Source organism: Tupaia chinensis, unplaced genomic scaffold (assembly GCF_000334495.1).
Source record: "Tupaia chinensis unplaced genomic scaffold, TupChi_1.0 Scaffold141165_1, whole genome shotgun sequence".
In the NCBI taxonomy this organism is placed as follows: Eukaryota; Metazoa; Chordata; class Mammalia; order Scandentia; family Tupaiidae; genus Tupaia; species Tupaia belangeri.
Window position 1 is genome coordinate 1,055,657 of NW_006201028.1, and position 26,235 is coordinate 1,081,891.

Genomic DNA, 26,235 nt, shown 5'->3' on the forward strand with positions numbered 1-26,235 from the left:
AAGAGCGGTCTCCTTTACTGTATGTATCTCCACAACATTGGAAACATGCTCTGCTTTTGCCGATACATTAAGAATATTTAAAAATATAAACAGAATAGTTCTACCTCTCCTTCTAGACCACTCAAAATATTTGGTGGAGGGGGGCGCGGGGTGTTCTTCAAGCAGATGCTGAAAATAATTTCCAAAAAGAGCCATCCTAGGCTTGTCTCCACTGTATATGTACCATTTTAGAGTCAGAAAATACCAGTAAGCCTGGTTTTCATGAAGCTGTAACATCATCAAATAGGCTAAGAATAAAAGATGCGCGCACACACACACACACACACACGCATGCACACACCTTTGGGTGCTACACCATGACTTGTCCACACCACAAGTGCCTGCTAGATAAAAACTCTTTCTAATTAACACATGTGGCTCTTCTTAATACCCACTTTCTCCCTCGAGCAGAAAGAAGAAGCATCACTGGCAAATCCTGGTGCTATTTTCTCCATCCAGTAAAATACCGCTGTCAGAGAGGGTGAATGTGCTCTGGTCCCGAGTGGCTATAACACGCACCCAGTGTTAGAGCTAGCTCTTGAGACAAGACGGGACAGCCTGCTTCCCTTAGAAGCAAGCCCTACTGTGCTCAGCATGACAAGCCCCTCAGGAACACATGCACACTCCACAGCACTACATAAACCCTACTGCGTGTCCCCTGGTTGTCAGAGTCAGGAGGCCTCTGTTAAGTAATCCCTGATCCTTATCCTTGGGCCTGTATTCCCCAGAAACTTGCCCTTCTAGAATTAGTGATAGTCCCACTGAGAGTTGGTCCACAGGCCATGACACTCGTTTTTCCTGAATTCCTTTTTTTTTTCTTTTCTTGTTTTTGTTTTGTTTGTTTGTTTTAGTTTTTTTTGCTGCAGGATCTGTGCACTCACTTCAAACGAGAGAGAGAGACAGAAAGAGAGAGGCAAAGTGAGAAATCATCCTGTGGGGATGGCCACACTGTAATCCCTTCTCCTCCATTGTCCTCTAGGGATTTGGGGAACACTCACACGTATACACATGCACCCTGCATGATTTTTAAGCCACTGGGTCCGGGATTCAAACTGTGCAGTAGGCCGTGTGGGATCCAGAGCCATCACCTCCACACCACCCACTGGCCCTTGTTTCTTTTTAAAAATTGGGTGTGTGCACTCACCAGAGACAGAGAGAGAGAAAGTGAGAAAGCATCCCCTATGGGGGATGATCACACCACAATCCCTCTCTTCCATTTCTCCATTCTGTGGTGATTTGGGGCATGCAGGGACATGAGCTTGGCATGTTTTTCAAGATGCTGCATCTGGGACTCTAAATGCAGTTAGTCATATGGGATCTGGCTCCTTAACCACGAGGCTATCGAGCCAGTCCTTCCCTGAATTCTTAACTGACCACAAAGGATCCTGGTGAGCCCACCGAGCCTCACATCAACAGGACGGCAATAGGGGAAGAGGCACAATTTAGCTCTGAGAGGCGGCAGGAGGACCAGCCTGCCTGCCTTGACGGTTTCTGCACTCACTCCAGGAAGCAGGATGGCTACAGCCAACTCTCAGCACTTTCTGGTGTGGAAGCTGAAGCTCTTAGAATTTTAAATTAGAACGAACCAACCAGCTGGGCTGTTTTTACTCTTTCTTCTTAGAAGAATCGGCTGGAATAAAAGTCAAGGCTACCTGGGAACCGGCCCTGTGGACGGTTACGCTGGATTTTACACTTCATTTTCACCAAATTTTGGCAAAGCAACATATTAAGCTGTGGGGCTACTGCTGACAATTCTCCAGAACAAGTGACCCAGAGTCCAGCACGGCTTATTCAGAAACACTAATTTATTCCTTCTTAACTAAGCTTCATTTCTTAAGCCTCATAATTCTACTAACATTTCAACAAAGATACCAATTTACTTTGGAGGGGTCAATGTACCTGTCTGGGACCAGACCACAGGCTTCGGAATTAGACCATCAATGTGATACTGAGCAAGGGAACTTAGCCCTCCGAGCTTCTGTTTGTTCATCTTTAAATGGAGAAAATAACATCTACCTTGCAAGGTGGTTAGGATTAAATGAGTAATGCAGATATAAGACACAGTTGTGCTTGAGACAGATTAGGACTCAGAAAATTACCATAATAACCATAAAATGAGACCCCAGGAGCCAGCAGGTAGTACGGTGGTTAAGGCACTAGCCTCCCACGTGGCCCCTCATAGTTCGAGTCCCAGACTTGTGACTTGCTTTCTCATTATATCTATCTCTCTCTTTCTTTCTCTCTCTCTCTGTCTCTCTCTGGTGAGTACATGTGCCTGATTCTTTGTTAAATAATAATAGTAATAATAGTTAATAAAATTAAATAATTCTTTTTTAGAGAGCGATTTTTGCTATAGGGTGCATGCACTCACTAGAGGAACAGAGAGAGACAGAGAGACAGAAAGCAAGAAATTGCCCCCCCTCCTGCCCCAGGGAAATGGCCACTCTGCAATCCCTTCTCCTTCATTCTCCTCTCAGGATTTTGGGTGTGCATGCATGTACGCCCAGCATGAGTTTCAAGCTACCAGGTCCAGGGCTCAAATCTCAGTCTGCCATGTGGGAGCCCAGTGCCCCAACCACTACACCACTGCAGGCCCCAAAATTAAATAAATAATTTTTGGGGGGAATGAGAACCCAATTTTCCTTAAGACTTTGTAGATAGGGTCCCACACTTGTCTTGAACAGTCTCTTGTGACAAAAAGATCTCAAAACTGCCTTGGAACCTCTTATCCTAGAACCTCTTGCCCAATTTATCAGAGGAACATAATTGCTATTCAAGTGTTGGCTCTCATATTTAATTCTAAAACACACACACCACCACCACCACCATCAACAACATACCCTGGAACTGACATGATGAGGAGCCCTGGCCTGAGACTCAGGAATCTCCGAAGGCAGCTGAAAAAGCCCCCCAGCCTTGCCCTCTGCACAGAACAGGAGTTTGTTCCTTGCCACCATCAGTCAGGCCAAAGGGAGATGATAAGAGGAGCTAAGATAACAGAGTGTGGCGAGGCGCTCCGTGCCTTACGCCCAGTCCCGTCCCAGCCAGGGAGCATGGTGCTTAGAGGGCAGCACTCCTTCTTCACATGAACCCCACCTCTTTCTTTCCATCTCTCAATTCAGCAACCCTTTATTTCAGGCCCCCATAAACCAGGCATTGTGGTTGGTGTTAGGGACAGAGAGTTGCAAGAGACCCATTTGGGTGCCCAGGAACTCCTGGGTTAATAGACATGACAGATACCAATGTGAGTTACCAGAGGGTTCCCCAGGATAAACCCAGAGGAGGCAGGATGGGCCAGACATGGTCACCCCCATTGCTCACAGAGCTCAGGGCAGTTCTATTTACAACAATGTCCTGGGCTACTTACCACACTGGCTTTCTGCATGGCCCTGGCCCACTCCGCAGGACTCTGCCTGGCGTTCTGATGTTCTGGGAGACTTTTTAGCCACGTCGAGGTCCATCCCTGACAGCTGGAGGTGAAACTGCTCCCTGTGGGCAGCCTTCCTGAGTGTGCGGATGGCTTTCCGCAGCCGCTTCTCAGTTCGCTTCACGATGCAGCTCAGATCACAAGAAGCTACGGAAACAAGAGGGGCAGCAGTGTGGAAGAGGTCAGGCTGCAGCGAGTGGGGGCGTCCAGACCAGGTGTGGGACCCACCAACACCCTGGGCTCCCTGTGGACTACATGGAAAGGGACCTGGCTGTGGGCATCTAGCAGGCAGGGCAGCACTTGATTCAAACAGAAATTTGTCGACCAAAATGGCAGCTTTCGGTTTTTATGAAGCAGAGAAAAATATCAGATTCCAAACCAATTTGGCTTAGTTTAGGGGTGAAACAAACAAACAGGAGATACTTCAGAGTTTGCACTAATCCTTTCCCCAAGAATGATGAAAAGAGAAAGCGAAGAAATAGGGAGCAAGCTGTGAGAAGCCCCACACTGTTTGCAAACCAACCTGTCACCTCCTTTTGGTTAGTTTCAAGCTCAAACTCAACAGTGATAAACATTTCCTTAGGGGAGCTTGGTCGGCCAGAGGCTCCCGGGACTTGCTTGCCGGAGCTGCATGTAAGGTTTGCGTAGCGGAAGCTCTCTTTTACTGAGCTGTGCTTCTCTGTATGAAGAAACAAAATTATCGGAAGCCAAATCCTGGCAAAGCACTCAGTCGAACATTCGCTAGAACTCAGTAAACATTTCATTAAAACGACTCTCAGGGGACTACGTGATTCATTCCAGATGCCAAGGCGCTGCAAGCTCGCAGCCTGGAGCACGGTGACATTTTCATTTTGTAGAGCCAATTCTGCCTCCTGCATCACTTTACAATTTAGCTATTGAAAATTCCTTTCGTGGATAAATGCTGAGGTTTCTGACTGGCCTGGCCACATGTGTGAAGGAACGAGAAGCGGGGGCGCTTTTCCTGACTGACGGTTTGCCAAGGTGCACGCTCGTTTTCACAGTCGGCTTTCTTAAAGCTGGACTGTGGTGTGTGCACCCAGCTGGGGCTGAGGCTGCAAATAAGGAGTGAGCATAGGCAGAGAGGAAATCAACTCCTGCGTTCAGGCACACTGCCCTTGGAATAATTCCAACCTGAAGGACGAGCCGGAAAGCACCTCAATGGTGAGGTCTCATTTTTAATTAGCCAGGAGCAACAAATGGCACAGAGAGTCAACAGAACTGAACGGTATCGTGAAGGTGCATAGGATGAGAGCTGAAGTGTTGCTTGGGGCAGGGCTTTGCACACGTCTGTCTGTTCCTCCCTTCAGCTGTCTTCTTTCTCCCCTGCTGCGGGTGACTGTATTAACGTGCAATGGCTGAACTGAACCCAGAGCAGGTCCCCTGTATCAGCCACACAATTCTTTTGTCTCCATTTTGATTTGTCTTACTTTATTGAACTGAAGTATTACCTGCATCATGTTCATCTTTCACATTACAGGGATGTCAAAAGCAATTGGTCATTGGGAGTCAAAGGAAGAAGGCCAATTGGTTTCCTCTATACTTCCCCCCTAAATAGCTATTTTACCTTTTTAAAAGGTTAATTTCAAATCTTAAACTAAACAGATGTTCTTTCTGAAGTTTTTAACTTTATTTCACTTTTTGAACCCTTTTAACTTTCCCGTAATTATTCCTTAAACTTTTCATTTTGAAATAAATTCAGATTTACAGACAAGTGGCTAAGATTATAGAGAGGTCATACAGTTTCCCTGAATGATAACATCTTACATTAACATCATACATATATTAACGCTAAGAAATTAACACTGGTACAAGCCCATAAATAAATCACAAACCAAATCTATTTTTAAATGATTATTTCTCCCCTGATTTAAAAGTGTAAATACCCACTATGGAGAATTTGGAAAATTCAGGAAAAAAAGTTTCTAAATCTTCTATCACCCTTCCACCCAGATGTAACCACTACTAATGATACAGTGAATTTTCTTTCTTTTCATCACACTTTTTCTTATACGAGATGGATTATATGAGCTATACAAGGAGTTACTCTCCTTTTGCTATCTCAGCTTTATAACAAAAATATTTTCCTGTGTTTTTTGAAAACATACATTTAATAGGCGCACAATATTCCATCGAGTGGAGATGTCAAACTTGATCATGGTTTCTTACTTAAAATAGATAGTCAAAAATGACTACAGTAAACTTTATGTTTGTTTATATGATTTGAGTGTAGATTAAGAAAACAAGCCTTCCTAATACAAGAATCCTGATCTTTCTTTTAATCTTCAGAAGTACGGGAGGACTTAAAAAATTTGGTGGAAAAATGAAATGAAAGTACAAATTTATTTTGCTACCAGAAGGAAAAAAATTGAAATCTATGCGAGGTTTTTTCATAATATGCATTTTCGATGAGGTTTTGAACACCCCTTGTATTCTATGAAATAACCCTGGAAGTGTGAACTGGGGAAGAGAGAGAATGGTTAGAGTCCACTCTTGTCAATGAGGCCAGCTCTACTTGGATGGGATTTTTTCTGCTGAAGCCAACACAGTCATTACTTCCCAGCAGCAGACGCAGCAGGAAAGCTGGATATTACATCTTTGTTCATCAAAGTTATCCTTTCTGAGCCAGACCTTTTTTCATTTCTTTGGCTTATATTTCAAGCACACTCAAAGATCTAGAAAATTTAACCCACTATGACCACAAATTGCTCATTCTTCTTGAGCCTTATCAATTCCTAGGAACCCACAGGTTTCCCCCGAGTTTCACCAACTGCGTCTCGCAAAGGAAATGCTAAAGTCTAGTCCCCACACAGCAGTGGAAGGCTGGGCTCTTCTTCCTCCCATGGGGAGAGGCTCTGGAGATGTTGGATGGTTCAACCCCATCTGATGGGTGCTCGACCAGCTGGACAGCTGCATGGCCCTCCCGCAGACCTCCAGCTTGACTGGCCCCAGGCCCCTGTCCCAACATGCAGGCAAGCTGCCTGCACCAGCCATCTGATGCCGTACCTGGTAGTGCTCGTCGCAGACCCTCAGGAAACAGCTCAGCCTTTTTCAAACTACACTTGCCTTCATTTAGTTTAAAGGTTACACTTGTCCTGACGATGGCGACATCTTCAGAAAGAAACAAGTGAGAGATGTTACCTTCAGAGGCAGAGGAAGGCAAACAACAGGTGGGGCCCACCACATGCTGCTCACCCTAGGCCCTTCTCTTACCCTGAGACCAAGAAAGGTTTGGATCATAAAGTGTCCCTCACCTGTACTGAGGACACCAGGAGCCTCCTAGGGGCTATATTTATCCCCTCAGAAATAAATCCAATGTTAGAATATAACAAAGATGGGTGACCAGCAGTTGGCATAATGGCTATGTTGCTGGACTCCCATGTAGTCAACTGCAGTTTGAGTCCCAGACCTAGTGGCTTAAACTCATGCTGGGTGCATGTGCGTGCGTGCCCAAGATCCCAAGAGGAAAAGGGATTGCATTATGTCCGTCCTCCCTTCGGGGGTGGGGTGATTTCTCACTTTCTGTCTCTCTGTCTTTCTGGCGAGCGCATATGCCCTATAGCAAAAACTTCTCAAAAAAAAAAATATATATGTATATATATATAATGAAGATGGGGCAAAAACAGCCTCAACAGCAAGATGAATGATGAGATCATTTTTGTATCTTCCTGAGAAAGAAGCCCAGAATCTTTTAGTTCAAATTTGGATAAATCTGTTGAGGGAAATGGTAAAGGGTATATTTTCCTAAATAAGAGGAGATGTTTGGGCTGCCCACATGCCTAGTGGTTAAAGAAGCCTGATCTCAAATGGCCAACCACAGTTCAAATTCTGGCCAAGGGCTTGAAGGACATGCTGTGTGCATGTGAGTATGTGCCCCACATCCCAATAGGATAGAGGAATGGAGAAGAGATTTAGGTGTGACCATTCTCCATTTTATTTATTTATTTTTTTTGAGAGGTTTTTGCTATAGGGCGCATGCGCTTGCCAGACAGACAGAGACAGAGAGACAGAAAGCGAGAAATCACCCCCCCAGGGGGGATGGCCACACCGCAATCCCTTCTCCATTCTCCTCTCGGGCACGCACGCACACACGCCCGGCGTGAGTTTTAAGCCACCTGATCCAGGACGCGAACCGTGGTCAACTACGTGGGAGTCCAGCGACATAGCCATTATGCTAACTGCTGGTCCCACCATTCTCCATTTGGGAGGGTGCTTTCTCTCTCTCTCTCTGTCTCTCTCTAGCAAGCACATGTGCTCTCCAGCAAGTAAAAAATAAATATAAATTGGGACCAGCAGGTAGCATGGTGGTTAAGGCACTGAATACTCCTACATGGCCGACCACGGTTCGAGTCCTGGACCTGGTGGCTTGCTTTCTCACTTTCTCCCTCTCTCTCTGTGTGTCTCTCTCTGGTCAAATTAAAATAAATGAATGAATAAATTAAAAATTAAATAAATAATTCTTTAAAATAAATAAGTATAAATAAAATAAGAAAGCTCATTTAAAAAGTTCATGGAAAATGTGCATTATTAAAAAAAAACTACACATGGATGTCAATATTTTTTTAAAGAATTATTTTATTGAACTTTATTTATTTATTTATTTTTATTTGACCGGAGAGGAACAGAGTGAGAGAGGGCGGGAGGGAGTGAGAAAGCAGGCTGCCAGGTCCAGGACTCAAACTGTGGTCGAGCATGTGGAAGTCCAGTGTCTTAACCACCACACCACCTGCTGGCCCCTCAATATATCTTTTTTATGCCAAAATAAACTCATTCTTTAATTCCATTTTTCTACAAACTTTTTGAAGTTCTCTCAAGCCCGTCCTATCAGTAAAGAACTGAGGGATCTGACGTTCCAGACAAAGATAGCATTCACAAAACTTGGCTGGGACTCCCAGCATCTGGGAGGGAGCAAGGATTCCTCTTTAAGGGCCTGACATGCAGAATGATGTCCTCCTCTCAGGGCCAGTCTTAACCACATGTTAGGTTCTGGAGCCAATGGCCTAGATTAAAGTCCCCCGCCCCCACCCTTTGACTGGTGGTGAGAACTCGAGTAAGTTTCACGATCTCCCTCAGCCTCAATTTCCTCATCTGTAAAATAAATATAATAATAGTATCTACCTTTCTAGGCTGTTGAGAGGATTAAATGAGATAATGAAAAAAAAAAAAAAGTTTGGCTTAGTGCCTGGTACTTAGTAAGAACAGAAAAATTGTTAGCTATTTGCTGTTTACCCTTGGGATGGCCTAAATCACTAAGAAACCGCCACTGAGGAATTCAGTGAAACAGACCATGGTATCTGTTCAGGCTGAGTCCAAACATCCTGCAAGAGACGTAATGAAGGCTAGTATTTAAGACTCTGGGCCTGGATTTTTCTGGGTTCAAATCCTGGCATTTTTCTTTCTTTCTTCCTTTCTTTTCAATTTGCTATAGGGCACATGCACATACTGGAGAAAGACAGGGTGAGGGAAAGTAGGAAAGCATCCCCCAAGGGGTATTGCTATGCCCAATTCTTTCTCCTCCATTCTCCTCTCAGAATTTTGGGCCTGCATACACAGGTACCTGATGTGTCAATCAAGCTACCAGCTCCAGGACTTGAACTGCTCAGTTGGCAATGTAGGATTCAGCCACCTTAACCTCTATGCCACCGGCTGGCCCTCTTCTGTTTCTCATCCAAGTCATTCTGGGTAAGTTATTTCACCTCGCTGAGCCTCAGTTTCCTCATCTGGTTGGAAATAATAGTGACATTGCCCCAGAGGATTGTAGTGTGGGTTAAACAGCTAATGCATGCCATAGTTGAACTGTTCAGTCAATAATCTAAGCTGTTGTTGTCTTGCTTTGGGTCTCTAGTGTTGCTCAAACATATAATATGAACAGAATGATGTAATGTGGGGGCCAGCCCCATGAACTAGTGGTTAAGGAAGCCAGATCTTGGCCAACCACAATTTGAATCCTGGCCCTGGAGGTTTGGGAACAATGCTGGGCCTAGTGTGTACATGTGTGCCCCCAATGCCAACAGGATGGAGAAATGGAGGAGAAGAGATTGCAGCATGACCATATCCCCCTGAGGGGCGGGGTTCCTCCCTCTCTCTTTCTGTCTCTATCACTCTGTCTCTATGTGGCAAGCAAGTTTTTTATTGGAGAGGTTTTTTTGTTTTGTTTTGTTTTGTTTTTTTGCTTTAGGATGCATGTGCTTGCCAGACAGAGAGAGAGAGACAGAAAGCGAGAAATCACCCCCCAGGAGGGATGGCCGCGCCGCAATCCCTTCTCCTCCATTCTCCTCTCAGGATCTTGGGCACGCACGCACACGCACCCAGCATGAGTTTTAAGCCACCGGGTCCGGGACGCGAACCACGGTCGACTACGTGGGAGTCCAGTGACATAGCCATTATGCTAACTGCCGGTCCCAAGCAAGTTTTTTAAATTGCCCCCTGACAATTAAAAAAAAAAAAAAGATGTAATGTGGACCTCATCAGATATTCTCAGGAAGTGACAAAGGTATTTATATCTGGGGGGGATGAGGCCTTCTGAAAACTTCAGATTCATTCTTTCATTCCTCCAACAAACCAAAAACGGGTCAGGCATAGCACAGTGGTAATGTAATTGAACCTAATGTAATTGAACCCAAATGGGAAAGGTCCTGGGTTCATGTTCCAGGACCTCCCTGATCATGCCAGGTAGGCATGCATGTACCTGTGATCCAGGCCATCTGAACTGAGGGTGGATCACGGCATGAAGACTCTATTAGGGATTTCTGTCTCTCTGTCTGCCACTTTCTTTCTCTTACTCAAAGAAGAAATAAATTTAAACACACACACCCGCACAATTTAAAATGATAATAAACTGGAAAGGGTTTGGGCCCCTTCTCAGGAAAGAAGCCCTGTTCCCCCTGCTCTGCCAGGCCTCCTATCTCCATCAATACCATTGCCCCCAGGCTCATTTTCTGCTGGGCACCTTTTGAGTTGCTCTTGGGCACAGGGAGTTTGGGAGAAATGAGTCTCCTGTCTCAGCTGAGTCTCTGTCCCATATGACGACACACCAGGGCTGAACACGGCGCCTCTGAGCACACAGTGGACGCTCAGTGAGAAGCTGTTACATGGGTGAGTCAGCCTGCTCAGTGAGGCACCAGGGTTGCCTGCTGGCAAGAATGCCCTGTAACAGCTCATAGCACTGAGGAGACAAAGAGGGAACGAAACCAAAGCCCCAAAACAGCACCCCGCATATGAAGCCCATTGAATTTGGTAGTTACCCCCAAAAGCAGAATCATTTGACTTGTGCTGTTTGCTCCTCAGAGGAGAGGAAGTGCCGCAGGTGACAGAGTAGGCCTCTTGCAGTCCTGACAGACAGAAGGAGGATTGTCAAAGTTGTAAAAATGTCACAAACTATCCTGGTAGCCACTAACATCGTTCCCACTCCCATGCCACATGGGCCGCTAGGGGGTCTCAAAGGATGGGTCTCTGGTAGTAGGAGGTTTGGGGGACCAGATAATCAAGGCCCTAGAGCCCTCTACAGGCATCTTACACTGAGAGGCTTGGCCCTGGTATGAGGACCTGCCCCAGGGACCCACTCACCTGCGGAGAGGTGAATGCCAGAGTAACATCTGAGGAAGCACCTGTCTCCTCCACTGCTCTTACTGCAATGCAGGGACACGCGAGGTGACGCACTAGGGGCCAAGAGCCCCTTCGCCTCTAGACGGGACAGAACACAGACACTTACAGACAGAGGACACATCCAGGTGTGACAAGGATTGCTGAGTCCCAGGCACCCAAGGTTCCAAGAAGAGAAGGTAGAGCCAGTGCCCACACAGGATGCGGGCGCCAGGCCCCACTCATACCAAAGGAAATGAGCCCCTCACGTGCCACTTCGTTCATGCAACAAAAGCAACTCTGAGAACAAGTGAGTTCCAACCTCCGCAAAAGCACAGAGGGAAACACCCAAGAGCCTGCCAAGTATCTCCTGTTTATCAACTGTGTAAGGACTGGCTGCTGCTGCTGAGGGGAGGAGGATGGCAGAGGGAGGGCCAGCGTGCTCCCGGGCAGTGGGACTGGGGCGGGCAGGCGCACAGGGACGCGCCGTTGTCAGGGAGCCCCGCTGGCTGAGCTGCACCTCGGCGCCCCTTACCCACACAGTCTCTCTGGTTCCAGTGGAGCTTGTACCCAGGGTGGCAGTGGCATTCGTAGCCCCCCACTGTGTTCACGCAGACTTGCTGACAGCCTCCGTTGTTGATGCTGCACTCGTTGGTGTCTGTGAACAAAACACTGTCCTGTCACAGTGACCACCACTGCCTGGGGTGACACCATTCCTTCCTTGAGGAAGGAACAGCAGTGGAGTCACAGGGTTCAAAGCCACTTAGTGAAGGGAAGGTGCCAGCTAACCACACCCCACTCCCCACCCAGGGGATTCCCAGCATGAACCTTGCTAGGGTGGGCTCAGGTTCCATTCTTTTTATTTTTTTTTGAGAGAGAGAGAGGGTGTTTTTTTGTTTGTTTGTTTTTTGTTTTTTGTTTTTTTTTTTTGCTATAGAGCATGTAGGTTTGCTGGAGAGACAGAAAGTGAGAAATCACCACCTTCAGGGGATGGGGAGGTGGCCACACTGTTACCCCTTCACCACCAAAATCTCTCAGGATTTTGGGCACGCACACACACATGCCTGGTATGAGTTTTAAGCTGCCAGGTCCGGGACTCAAACTACAGTTGACTACGTGGGAGTCCAGCAACGTAAGCATTACACCATCTGCTGTTCCCTGGAGTTCCATCTTCGGTCAAGTCATTCCTCTGTTAGGGATCCTCAGAGGGGCCACATTCCACTTTCAGATGTCCTATACAGGCTTCTCATTTAAATCTCCACCACCCTCCTGGGCTACACACCAAGGGAGAGTGACAGAGTAGAGGCTCCCTGTTTGACCATTTACATAGCCGAAGGATGGACGGAAGCGGCATGCACTAACCCCCTCAACCTGAACCTGAGCCCAGGTTGGAAGATGGCTCCACCTGAAGTCAGATACACATCCGGACTCGGGGACATTTCCATGGGGTCCTTGATGGACTGCAGAGAGTGCGTTTTTAGCCCTGCCATGGGTGTGTAGCAAAGCAGAAGGGAAACCACTCAGCTGATAGCAATGCCACTTCCATTCTTATGTGGAGAACTCAAGATGAGGCATAACGTATTGAGGCCGGTGGTTCCCAAATCCTGCAGGTTCTCAGAATCACCCTGGAAAACCTTGACTTCTAGATCGGAATCTGGATCTAGATCTCTAAGGTAGCTGGGTGACTGGTGAGCAGGAGGCGTGGAGAGGGAGCCAGCTGGTACCAAATCTGACTGATGCTGGGCTGCTTGAACATAAGGCTCTGAGACATGAAAACGTGTTGCTAACTAGGTAGAGCTGGGGAGAGAAACTCCATGACTGCACTTCCAGCTCGAAGACCTCCTTGTGGGGCTCAAACCAAGTGTTCACAGTCATTACCTACACACGGCAGAGCTGTGAGATTGGTGGGTGCCTTTTCAAGCCTCCCTGAGGACTCCAAGTTTACGATATGCTGGGATGTTTCAAGGAAAGAGCATCAGCTCCAGAGAGACCCTCCCATCCTATGAATACAACCACGTGTCAACACAGTCAACAAAGAATTCGCAGCTGAGAAAGCTCAGCTCTCCCCTGCTCCAATTCACCTACGCCATGTTCAAGGGATAAATGTGGAGCAATTTCCTTTAGCAGTGGACTCCCTGCTACGGCACAGGGAGTGACCAGAATGTACCTTTCATTCTCCAAGGTGGAAAATAAGCCTCTGCAGTGGGCCCTGCTCCCCTCTAGGCCCTGCTGCATCCTACCTCTGACTCTGTAGGGGCAGTCTGCTCACCTCCACAGTGAGTGAAGCCATAGAGAGTGTAGCCTTTGTTGCAAGCACAAGCGAATGTGCCAGGGTGGTTGACGCAGCTGTGGTCACAGGTCCCATCCAAAGAGCACTCATCCACATCTGCAATTGTGGAGGGAGAGGGAGCTGAAACCAATGCTGAGTACAGAAAGGGCCTTGCTGAACAACTACAGAAAGAACACACTCGGGTGAATGTTGACATTCTCTTCGCTAATTCGTGTATTCACTTCGCTAATTCGTGTTAAAGAAAGTATTGAACAGCCCACAGCAAGTATTCAAGGGGACTGTAAGAAGTTCAAAGCAAAATGAAATTAACATACAAGTTAATTTTGGTGCCAAAAGTTTTTAAAAGCAATCCATAGATTTATTTTATAATATGTGTTTTACATGAACTCTCCAAGATTAATTTTGGTGCCAAAAGTTTTTAAAAGCAATCCATAGATTTTTTTCATAATATGTGTTTTACATGAACTCCCCAAGACCCCCTCATACTCACTGCCAGGGCCCTTACTCCCAAATGCTGTTGCAACTGCACTCGCTTTGAAGCACAGTCTCTCTCACTCATGCTTATTTGCAGGGCTGCAAGTGGGATAACATATCTAAGAAGGGTTTTGTAAACTATAAGGTGTTAGCTATGTGTTATTATTGTTAAATTGCTATCGGTAAAACAACAGTCATTTTGGAACCAGCAGATAGCATAATGGTTATGTCCCTGGATTCCCACGTAGTCAACCGCAGTTTGAATCCCAGGCCCGGTGCCTTAAAACTCATGCCAGGTGCAAGTGTGTGTGCCCAAAATCCTGAGAGGGGAATGGAGGAGAAAGAATTGTGGCGTGGCTTCCTCCCAGGGGAAGGGGAGAGGTGATTTCTCACTCCCCCCCTTCTCTCTCTCTCTCTCTGTCTCTCTAGCGAATACATGTGCCCTATAGCAAAAAATCTCTCTTAAGAAAAAAAAGAAAGAAAGAAAACAAAACAAAAACAAAAACAGTCATTTTATAAGCTATACTGAATTATAAGGAGAAAACACTTGGAGAGCAAATCTGCGCCCCATCTCTTTCTGATATTTCTGAAACGAGTCTTCTAGCCCCAAGAGACCAGTTAATCCTGGGTTTTAATACCCTCTCCACTAAAAGAAAGCCTTAACCCTGAGAACCTCACTAATGTTCTGTTCCAGATACAGACATCTGGCAGTTAAGTCCTAAACCGGATGCCCTTGGCCAAGCCTTTGGCTTTGTTCCTCTCCCACGGTTCAGTCTCACGTGTCTCCTAGCTTCTGGTTCAGTGTGGATGCATCCTTAGCTGCAGCCGGGGTCATCCACACCAGCCTCAGGAAGCTGCAATTGTCTAATCATCCCTCTCCCCCGACCTGGAAGAGCGCTTATTTTGGTAGAGTAGAATTTCAGTGCTTCATTCTCTCAATTCTTTGGAGGGTTTTAACAGTGTTATGACTGGAGTCTCCGAATGGATAAACCAGGACCAGGGCAGCCCTCGGTGGACGCCAGCTACACCACAGCTAGATCACTTTCTCAACACTGAGTGCACCACAAGAAACTACATTAACAAAACACAAACATTTGGAAGGAATAGGAGGAATGAAAAAGTGAAATAAAAAAGGGAAAACTCTCGTAAAACCTCTTCATCCTTAGCTTTTCCCAGAAATCTTGGCAATTTCATCAGTGAATTTGTTCTGTGCAAATATTTGTTCTACCAAAACTGATCAGTGAAAAATGGGAAAAGGTTAGTTTCTTTCCAAGTAATTGATGCCATTCTGTGAAATCTGTTATTAATATCAGGCATTGTTGAGCTAGGGGGACTCGTTCAGTAGCTAACTTGGGCTGCTCTCTAGGGACTTTTGCATTGCCAAAAATAATGAGATCACTTTTCTAATTCCTTTTTAATGTGTTTACACAGCGTAAACAGTACTGCTCGCTCCATACATTATGAAACATTATGTGAAATGGTAAATTTGCTTTCCAAGTCAAACTGAAGAAAACTACACAAATATCATCTAGAATTAACTCACTGACTTTAAAGAAGAATGTTTGAACTGCTTGACAAGTTATATACTACGAAGAACAAACCAAAGAGAAGAAAAACCTAAACATGCCATAAAGTTTTGAAAAAACGTGATGGTACATATATCCCAAGTTTTTTTTTTTTTTCAAAAAATTATCTATTTAATTTTATTTTTTATTTTTTATTTTTTTAAATTAGACCAGAGAGACACTGAGAGAGAAAGGGAAAGTGAGAAAGCAAGCTGCCAGGTCTGGGACTCAAATCATAGTCAGCCATGTGGGAGTCCTGCACCTTAACCACCACACCACCTGCCAGTCCCCACCACAATATTTTTTTAACATTGATTGACTGATTGATTGATTGTGATTTTCAAGCCACTGGGTCCAGGACTCAAACCATGGTCGGCCATGTGGGAATCCACACCTTAACCCCACACCACCTGCAGGCCCCACATATTCCCAATCTTAATTTAACTCTGAGATTTTTAATAAGATAAATTAGGCAACCTTTATTCCCTGATAGGGAGCAAAAATACCAGCATATCTTTTCTGAGAGCCTCTTCCTGTATATCAATGTGATATAAAAGGTGCTTAACTAGGGACTAGAGGTGGCATAGTAGTTGAGGCACTGGATTTCCACCTGGCCAACTGCAGTTCAAGTGCTGGACCCAGTTGCTTGAAACTCACACCTGGCACATGTGCGTGCCTGGCCAAAATCTTGAGAGGAGAATGGAGGAGTAGGGATTGTGGTTTGGTCATTTCCCTCTGGGGGGTGATTTCTCACTTTCTTTCTCTCTGGCTCTCTTTCTGTCTGTCTCTCCAGTGAGTGCATGCACCCTATAGCAAAAATACCTAAAACAAACAAACAAACAAAAAACTGGTGCTTAACTAGAAATATAAATGATGCCCCCTCAAAAGAGCTTCCCATCTCCCAAAATATCAACAATAATTGCTACCCAAAAAGTCTTCTTGTTGCACTCTTCATATGGGAAGGATGCATTTGAGAAGGTATCTGTAATCCTGTCAAAGGACTAACCAGCACCTCCTCCCCATGGTCTGGTCCTTTCCGCTCTGTCCTCTCTCTCCCTAAGAATCAAAAGCTGGCCATTCAAAATAAGGTCTCTAATAAGGTCTCTAAGGAAGAAACCAACTGGTACATGATATCTTATTTTATTTTTTATTAGCAGAGGGCATATATACTCTCCAGAGAGAAACAGATAGAAAGAGAGAGAGAAAGAGCCCTGCAATGGGACATGGTCATGCCACAATCCCTTCTTCTACATTTCTCTATCCTGTCAGGATTTGGGGCATGCACACACATGCACCTGACAAGTTTTTCAAGCCACACTCAGGCATGTGGGATCTGGCTCCCTTAACCACTAGGCCACAAGGCTGGTCCAATACATAATCTTGATTATAAATAGACTCCAACTATTTGCTAAGAAGCAATGTTAACTAAATCTACAGACTTTTTTTTCTATATGTATTTTTGCCTTAGAGTGTACATACTTGCTGGCGTGCGCAAGAGAGAGCTAGAGAGAGAGGGAAAGTGAGAACTCATCCCCAGGGGGTATGGACATATCACAACCCCTTCTCCTCCATTCTCCTCTTGGGATTTGGGGCATGTATGTGCCTGGTGTGATTTTCAAGCCACTGTTTCCAGGACTCAAACTGTCAGCAATGTGGGAATCCAGTGCCTTAACCACCACACCATCTGCTGGCCCCTAGATCTACAGACTTTTGCTACCAATTTATGTTATAAATTCAGCAACATTAAAGGAAACTTTCTCTTTTAAATTTATTTTTTAAAGAATTATTTTATTTAACTTTATTTATTTATTTTTAAATTTGACCAGAGAGGGACAGAGCGAAAGTGAGGTTAAGCGAGAAAGCAAGCTGTCAGGTCTGAGATTCAAACCGCAGTCAGTCACTTGGGAATCCTGCACTCTTAACCACCATGCTACCTGCTGGTCCCAAAGGAAACTTTCAAAAAGGAAAATTATTTATAATCTCTACATCCCAGTGCAACCCTGTTTGCATTCTGTGTTCTCTTCCATTTCTAGCAGCCAGCTCTGCTGTGATCACACCAGATGGATTCTTCGAGGTGTTCTCTAATCATTAACAGCTCAATTTCCAAAATATACCTGTGAGCTACATCAGTACTTTTATTCTACCTAACAGATGAAACGAGTGCAGCCTAGGTTGGAGGCTGGACTATGAATTCGTCAAAAAAGCCTGGCAAGCAGGTCTCTGCCAGGGCGGAGTTGTCATCTTTGCTCCCCTTCAGGGGCCATCACACAGAACGGCTACGTTTTCAGCACATACCTTGGCAAGACTTCTCATCTGTCAATAATTTAAATCCTTTTTTACAGCTGCAGTCAAAACTGCCTATGGTGTTTTTGCAGAAATGATCACAACCTCCATTTCGGGTCTGGCATTCATCAATATCTGTAACAGGAAAGCATGGGCAAATCAGAGAGCAGAACTTTCCCACAAATCCCTGCAGTGCTATTGAGTGTATGTGCGTTATTCTCCGAAATCAAAACAGACTTATAAAGGCATTGAAGAATGTTTGCTAGTGTTTTTAATTTTACATGTTTTTTTCTCTGGATGAGACAGTGTTGAAAGATAGTGCCCCATTCTCTGGAGAGCTCTGCCATACACCACCCTTGGCCGGCATTAAGGAAACAAACGATGGGAAAGGATGGCCATGTCCTGGATGGCTCACCTTAATGCACTTTCTATTCTAGTTTAATGATTAAAGCCCTAAGAGACTAGCACATTTGTTTTGGCAAATTACACGACGATCAAACAGCCTCGATGTTTTTAAGTGATTCCTGCTACTGAATCTTATCTTTCTGCAGTTTCAGCTGGTAACTGGCTATCTACTCTTTATCATCCTCAAGGACTAATCCTTTGTACTCTTGCCCATGAAACACTAGCAAGTCATTGTGGTCTCTCTTCATCAGTCAAAGTTAATGGTCCAGTTATTAATTAAGTTCTCTGGATAATAATCTTGGCTGTTATTTATATAATAATCTCTAGGTTATTATTTATGATGTGTTCATAGTATCTTCTCGATCGAATATTTCCTTAAATTGCCTTTTTCTACCGAGACCACAACCTGAAATGGATTACTTCATGCTCGGAGAGACTGACCTTCTCGACAGTTAGTGTAATCATGTTGGTTCTAATTCAGTTTACTCAATTATAACCTCCCACGAGCCCAGGGAAGAAGTGTCCATCGATTTGAATCATAAGCAAATCCAGAGTCACTCAGGAGTGGAGGGGAGAGCTGCCTTTACCCTCACACGTGAGCAGCCTGGGCCTTCCCTTCTAACAGGGCACCCAGCCTCCCTGCAGACACGAAGGCTACCTTTGCATGTCTTCCCATCCAACTGGAGAGTGAATCCCACAGGACAGCTGCAGTGAACACCTGTCGAGGTATCCTTACAGGTGCGATCGCAGCCCCCATTATTGACGGCACACGTTTCTGATGAGGAGAAAAAGTAGTTAGTGTCCTAAAGAAGGGCTGATACAGCTGTTTAATATTTGACCAAGTTCATAAAAGCCAGGAAGCAAAGTGGGGTACTCCCAGTTACACCCTGAGTCTCTGCCACCTGCAGGTGAGATCAAAGGAGAGCAGGTGCAGCTCTCTTGCCCACTGAAATGAGTTATATTTCCAGGGAAGCCTGTCAGGGTAACCAGAGGGGTAGCAATGTCTCCCAAACCTGCAGAGCTGTTTGCCACTTCTGGCATATTTAAAGCCACTGACAGATCCTGTTGAGCCCCAACCAGCACCCTACTAAGTCTGACTACCTCTGGCAAGCTAGAGGTGACAGCAGGAGAGGGCAAAGGCGAATGTCCCTCCCTTAATCCCAGACTTTCTCCTCTCAGTAGAGCAATGGGCAAACGAGAGAGGGTAAGTACTGCCCACCCCCATCTCTCCCTTGCTGCAGACTCCTGACTTCATCGTTCTTCTCTGCAACTGCCACTCAGAAGTTTAACTTTCCCTGAGAGGAGAGGCTCTCAGGGAAAGTTGTAAAATAAGCTGCGGTTGTTAAATTGCAACTAGGGAGATGAGAAACAATCAGCAAAATGGTGGAGATAAGTTCTGCAGCTCCTGCCATTGTTCCAAGTGGCAGACAAAGTGCTGCGAACATCCATCCGGTTCTTAGCTTTTGGACTTAGCTTTTCCTCCAGAAACGAGATCTTACTTCACAGCTACCTCATTCTAATGCCTGGGAGGGACAACCTCAGTTTTAATTAAATATGACAAGACATACATGTTTCTCTCTATCTCCTCCCAAAATGTCCCTAAAATGAGGGTAATAGATCTTAAAAAGTATAAACCCTAAAGGATTAAAAATATGGAATAAAAGACAATTGAAGACAGATGTCAAATATTCTGGTAGTGACATGTCAATAGAGGAGCAGTAACTGGCATAAAGATAGCTCAATCCTGGCTGTCTGCAGCCAGGATGTTGACAAGTGGTAAGCTCATGTGAGCCTTGGAATCCCAGAAAGGCCTAAGGACTGGAAGTATGGAGTCACTCCAAAGGCAGAGAGGAGAATGGAGTTAAATAATTATTTATTTTATTTTATTTTATTCATTCATTCATTCATTTATTAATTTGACCAGAGACAGAGGGTGAGAGTGAGATAGAGAGGAAGTGAGAAAGCAAGCCACCAGATTCAGGACTCGAACTCTGGTCGGCCATGTGGGAGTGTCCAGCACCTTAACCACCACGCCACCTACTGGTCCCGAGAATGGAGTTAAAATAGGAAGACCGACTGAGAGTCTATATTTAAAAAATAAAGTCCCAGAGTTCCTCCTTAATTCACATAGCCATGGGACTATCTCTTCCCTAGTCTGACTATAGCAGAGAAGTTCATCCTCTAGAAAAGTTGGACCAGAGAGGAACCAAACTCAAGGACACCAGAAATAGCAGAGGAGGAGATGGAGGCATGGTCAGGCAGAAGTCTATACCCTGAAAAGAGATCTCTTATCATTTCCTCAGGGAGAAAACCATCCATGAAATAAGAATAGGTTTCTACAACAAAAGACCAAAGTAAAATTCTTGAAAATCTCACATATGAAAGTAGGTACTAAAAATTCTGTAGAAAGATTAGATGGGGAAAAAAAATGAAAAATCTCCTAGAAAATTGAACAAATATATGAAGAAGGGAATGAGAGAATTAATTCAAGAATCAGAACTGCAAACTAATAGGATTTCCAGGGAGAAAGAACAGAGAAAATAGAATAAAGAAAATTATCACAGAAGTATGAGAACATATGAAAAGGCCTCTAAAGTACTCAGCACGGCAAGTGAGAAACTACCACATACAGGACATTACAGTGAAGTTTCGGATCACCAAAGATGAAGAGAGGATCTGGAAAACTTCCAGAGAGAACTTCGACAAATTTTATATAGAAGATCAAGGAGAAAAATGACTTCAGGCTTCTCAAAACATCACAGCATAGGGAACCAGCAGTTAGCGTAATGGCTATGTCGCTGGACTCCCACGTAGTCGACCGCGGTTCGCGTCTCGGACCCGGTGGCTTAAATCTCACGCCGGGCGCGTGTGCGTGCGTGCCCAAGATCCCGAGAGGAGAATGGAGGAGAAGGGATTGCGGCGTGACCATCCCCCCTGGGGGGTGATTTCTCGCTTTCTGTCTCTATGTCTCTCTCTGTCTGTCTGGCGAGCGCACGCGCCCTGGCGCCCGCTCCCTATAGCACTATAGCGAAAACCTCAAAAAAAAAAAAAAAAACAAAAACATCACAGCATAGTTTAAAACAATGGAGCAGTGGGGCTGGCAGGTGGTGTGGTGGTTAAAGGCGCTGGACTCCCACATAACCAACCATGGTTCAAGTCTCAGACCTGGTGGCTTCCTTTCTCACTTTCTCTCTCTTTTTCTGGTTAAATTGGAAAATAATAATAATAGTAAATAAAGTTAAAATCAAATAATTCTTAAAAACACACACACACACAATGGAGCAGTAATGCCAAAATTCTGACGGAATATTCTTTCTAACTTTGAACTTTATATTGAGCCAAATTCCGAATAAATGCATTTTTAGACATGCAAAGTTTGTTCATTTCTTTTAAGAAAGAGTCTATAGACACTTTGGTTGAGGACACTTTATTTATTTATTTATTTTAGATTTTTTTGTCACAGGGTTTGTGCTCTTGCAGGAGAAAAACAGAGAAAGACGAAGTGATAAGCCACCACCACCCCCAGGGGGGTTGGCCATACCAAAATCCCTTCTCCTCCATTCTCCTCTAGGGACCCTGAGCACACACACATACGCCCAAGAGTAATTCTCAGGCCACCGGGTCTGGGACTTCAACTATGGACAGCCATGTGGGAATCCAGCACTTCAACCATCATGTCACCTGCTGGCCTCTAAGACACGAGAAGTTTTAAAAACATGTATCTCATTCACTGTTTAAACAACAAAGGACAAGATATAGATCCACCAGAACAGGAAACTGGTGAAGGGAATTTTGAGGCGATAATAAAGACCCAGAAGACAGATATGCAGACAGGAGAATCAGGCTGACCAAGGCAGGGTCAAAGCCTCAGAAGAGACTTTTCAACGTGAGTTGAATGGATAAGTTACCTGCTCTATGTGAACACACTGAAAAGCTCTTAGAGCCTTGTCAGAAATTTGCAAAAGAACTATTAAGAGATATTTAGAAAACTAAACAAAATATAATCATAGCACATTACATGACTCTGGTGAGTCATATTTAGATATGTATAGTCACAGTAATATAAACATGTAATATTGTCCTAAGTTGTAGTAAAACTATATTAAGGTTATGAGGAAGAGGTTGGATTGAGTGTATATTGGGACAAGGTACGGGGGGGAGGGAGGCATTACCTAGTCTTCCAATAGTAGGAAGTCAAAAGCTACTATGTAGGGGCCAGCAGGTGGCATGGTGGTTAAGGCACTGGACTCCCACATAGCCAACTATAGTTCAAGTCCCAGACCAGGTGGCTTACTTTCTCATTCTCTCTGCCTCTCTCTGGTAAGAACTTGTGCTCTGTAACAAATTTTAAACTAATGATAAATAAAATTAAATAAATAATTCTTTTTTTAAAAAAAGCTACTATCTAAAACTGATACATCAGGCTGGCTCCATAGCCTGGTGATTAAGAGAGTCAGAAACAATTAACCATATGGTTTGAATTCCAGTCCTGGAGGCTTGACAAACACTCCAGGCACATGTGCATGGATGCTCCAAAGCCTGACAGGATTGGGAGATGGAGGAGAAAGGATTACAGCAATACCATGCCCACTGCGGGGGGGTGGGGGGGTGCTTTCTCCCATGCCCTTGCTCTGTCTCTCTCTGGCAAGTGCACGCACCCTCTGTCAAATTAAAAGGGTAAGTGACACATGAAGAAGCAACTACATACAATTCACCTTTCAGAAATATGGAGAAGGAGGAGTCAGAAGAAGAAACAACTAGGAGAAATTTAAATTGTTGCTTCTAATAAATAGGATAAAGGAATGGAACTTATGAGACAAGGAAATGATGTATTTTATTATGAGCTTAGTAGTAATTAAATTTTTGTATTATTTATATGTACTGTGATTTAAAGTTTATTTATTTATCTCTTCCATGAGAGAGAGAGAGAGAAATATCAGTTTATATTACTGTGATTATGCATATCTAAAGAAACAATGGGGTGGGAACCCCGGAACTCTTCTATGTGAGTCCATTTGCATCACCACCTGACCCAATATGTACTATTTTGTTTTTAAGGTGTTTGCCATAGGGCATGTGTGCTTGCCAGAGAGACAGAGAGAGACAGTGAGATGGAAAGTGAGAAATCACCCCCTAGGGGGGAGACGGCCCTGTTGCAATCCCTTCTCCTCCACTCTCTTCCTGGGATTTTAGGTATGCACACACATGTGCCCAGTGTGATTTTCAAGTGTTCAGGTCTAGGACTCAAACCATGGTCAGCCACATGGGAGTCCAGCACCTTAGCCACCATGCCACCTACAATTTTAAGACAAAAAAAATATCTAGGTGGCACGGTCAACACAGAGCCATTGTATGATACTGGAGACATACAGGAAGTCCTGGGGTTTGGATCGTGGGTCAACCTGAACATACCAGGCACGATCCTGGATGGCAGGAAGGCTGCGAGGAGCAGGAGATCACTGCATGACGACACCTTGTTGGGTAGGGAGGCATTACCTAGTCTTCCAATAGTAGGAAGTCAAAAGCTACTATGTAGGGGCCAGCAGGTGGCATGGTGGTTAAGGCACTGGACTCCCACATAGCCAACTATAGTTCAAGTCCCAGACCAGGTGGCTTACTTTCTCATTCTCTCTGCCTCTCTCTGGTAAGAACTTGTGCTCTGTAACAAATTTTAAACTAATGATAAATAAAATTAAATAAATAATTCTTTTTTTAAAAAAAGCTACTATCTAAAACTGATACATCAGGCTGGCTCCATAGCCTGGTGATTAAGAGAGTCAGAAACAATTAACCATATGGTTTGAATTCCAGTCCTGGAGGCTTGACAAACACTCCAGGCACATGTGCATGGATGCTCCAAAGCCTGACAGGATTGGGAGATGGAGGAGAAAGGATTACAGCAATACCATGCCCACTGCGGGGGGGTGGGGGGGTGCTTTCTCCCATGCCCTTGCTCTGTCTCTCTCTGGCAAGTGCACGCACCCTCTGTCAAATTAAAAGGGTAAGTGACACATGAAGAAGCAACTACATACAATTCACCTTTCAGAAATATGGAGAAGGAGGAGTCAGAAGAAGAAACAACTAGGAGAAATTTAAATTGTTGCTTCTAATAAATAGGATAAAGGAATGGAACTTATGAGACAAGGAAATGATGTATTTTATTATGAGCTTAGTAGTAATTAAATTTTTGTATTATTTATATGTACTGTGATTTAAAGTTTATTTATTTATCTCTTCCATGAGAGAGAGAGAGAGAAATATCAGTTTATATTACTGTGATTATGCATATCTAAAGAAACAATGGGGTGGGAACCCCGGAACTCTTCTATGTGAGTCCATTTGCATCACCACCTGACCCAATATGTACTATTTTGTTTTTAAGGTGTTTGCCATAGGGCATGTGTGCTTGCCAGAGAGACAGAGAGAGACAGTGAGATGGAAAGTGAGAAATCACCCCCTAGGGGGGAGACGGCCCTGTTGCAATCCCTTCTCCTCCACTCTCTTCCTGGGATTTTAGGTATGCACACACATGTGCCCAGTGTGATTTTCAAGTGTTCAGGTCTAGGACTCAAACCATGGTCAGCCACATGGGAGTCCAGCACCTTAGCCACCATGCCACCTACAATTTTAAGACAAAAAAAATATCTAGGTGGCACGGTCAACACAGAGCCATTGTATGATACTGGAGACATACAGGAAGTCCTGGGGTTTGGATCGTGGGTCAACCTGAACATACCAGGCACGATCCTGGATGGCAGGAAGGCTGCGAGGAGCAGGAGATCACTGCATGACGACACCTTGTTGGGTGTCCTTGTCTCTGTCTCTGTTTCTCTCTCCTCTACATGAAATAAGTGAATAAGCACTAACTTCTAAAGAGCAGAAAAGTGCTCAGAAATGGTACCCCACTTGGTAACCAATGGCTGCTCAATATCTTGCCTGACAATTAAATTCAGAAGCCGCCAAAGATCAGTTTTGGCTGGGTCGAGGCAAACTTTCTCCAACATCACAATGTGCCTTGGATCTGATGCCCACCCCCACAGCCACCGCCTCCACTTCTGCTCTGTCTCCAGCTCGACTGCTGGACCTGCTGGCAGCTTTTCCTGTGTCCCCCAGCCAAGTGCCACTCTTCTCCGTTCATCTCTTCTACCATGAACATCAGCTGTGTCAGAAATAGGAGACCCAGCAGACGCGGACACAGACCATCTCCACGCCGAGCCCGAGGCTGCCAAGGTGCCTCTCTCGTGACAGTCATCAGGAGGGAGGGGACTGATGCTCCCGACACCCGCCAAGTGCAAGGCTCAGGATTCCAGGCACCTGTGCATATTTTTATCCTAATTGAAGAGAGGCAACTGGCAACTCTAAGAGGTAGAATTTTTTTAAAAAGAGGTAGATATTGCATCTACTTTTCAAGAAAGACCAAGAGATGGAGGCTCAAGGCAGTCGGCCAAGCTTCACGGTTAGTCGAGCAGCACCAGGATGCTGACCTGATTATTCTGACACTCTGCCGGCGCTCAGCCCACAAGCCCGGGGTCTTGGATGGTTATTAAGCAACAGCAGTGAAGAGCAGACACAGCCGGCTTGGCAGGAGATGCTCACCCTGGTCTGGCTGGCCCGAGGGCACGTGGCCCCCAAGTTCAGGCCTGATAGCAATTGTTGGGGAGAGAAAGGGACAATGGCAGTGGCTAGGGAGGGGAGTTGGGCGTTTACCCATGAGCAGTCGCCGTTTGACCCGTTTATCGCCATCCACCACTAATGTGGCATTGCTCTCCGTCACCTCCAGGGCGGCATCGTCTCGCTCTAGAAAAGAAGCATAAGGGCACACGGTGCTGGGTGGGATGAGCCAGATTATTCATCCCTGCACAAGCGTTGCCCTGAAATCTCAGACATGAGAACAGCGTAAAACATGTGACTCTGCTTACTCAACACATGCATCGCCACGAGGCTCTGTGGGACAGTGTGTCCAGTGGGCACAGATCCTTAGTGAGCGTTAGACACGAGAAAGATTTCTGAAGCACAGTGTGCCCACCAAAGGCACACCAGGAGAGGCGAGCTTCCCGTTCATTCAGTACCCCTAGGGCAGAACAACAAGGACCTGGGGCCCCGGGCCTCTGACACTCAGCCAGAAAAGGACAGGCCATGAAAAGGATGGGCAG

General features: G+C 45.2%; 1 protein-coding gene across 8 annotated transcripts in view; it reads right to left on the minus strand.

Annotated features, from left to right (window-relative positions):
• The window catches only part of SCUBE2 (signal peptide, CUB domain and EGF like domain containing 2), a 91,464-nt gene that overhangs the window by 30,820 nt on the left and 34,409 nt on the right, over positions 1 to 26,235 (minus strand). For 4 of the 8 annotated variants that reach the window (XR_001369383.2, XM_014581894.2, XM_006162922.3 and 1 more), the window contains exons 8-17: positions 25,790 to 25,879; positions 18,741 to 18,857; positions 17,690 to 17,812; positions 13,335 to 13,451; positions 11,601 to 11,723; positions 11,051 to 11,167; positions 10,729 to 10,815; positions 6,491 to 6,595; positions 3,990 to 4,145; positions 3,407 to 3,613 (exon numbers count right to left, since the gene is read on the minus strand). Coding sequence is in view for 7 of the 8 variants with exons in the window: in XM_014581894.2 (XP_014437380.1) it covers positions 3,407 to 3,613; positions 3,990 to 4,145; positions 6,491 to 6,595; positions 10,729 to 10,815; positions 11,051 to 11,167; positions 11,601 to 11,723; positions 13,335 to 13,451; positions 17,690 to 17,812; positions 18,741 to 18,857; positions 25,790 to 25,879 (1,242 nt within the window). In the remaining variant the exon portion in view is untranslated. The remainder of the gene's footprint in view (positions 1 to 3,406; positions 3,614 to 3,989; positions 4,146 to 6,490; positions 6,596 to 10,728; positions 10,816 to 11,050; positions 11,168 to 11,600; positions 11,724 to 13,334; positions 13,452 to 17,689; positions 17,813 to 18,740; positions 18,858 to 25,789; positions 25,880 to 26,235) is intronic. The other 4 variants (XM_014581897.2, XM_006162924.3, XM_027766104.1 and 1 more) reach the window with 3 other exon arrangements.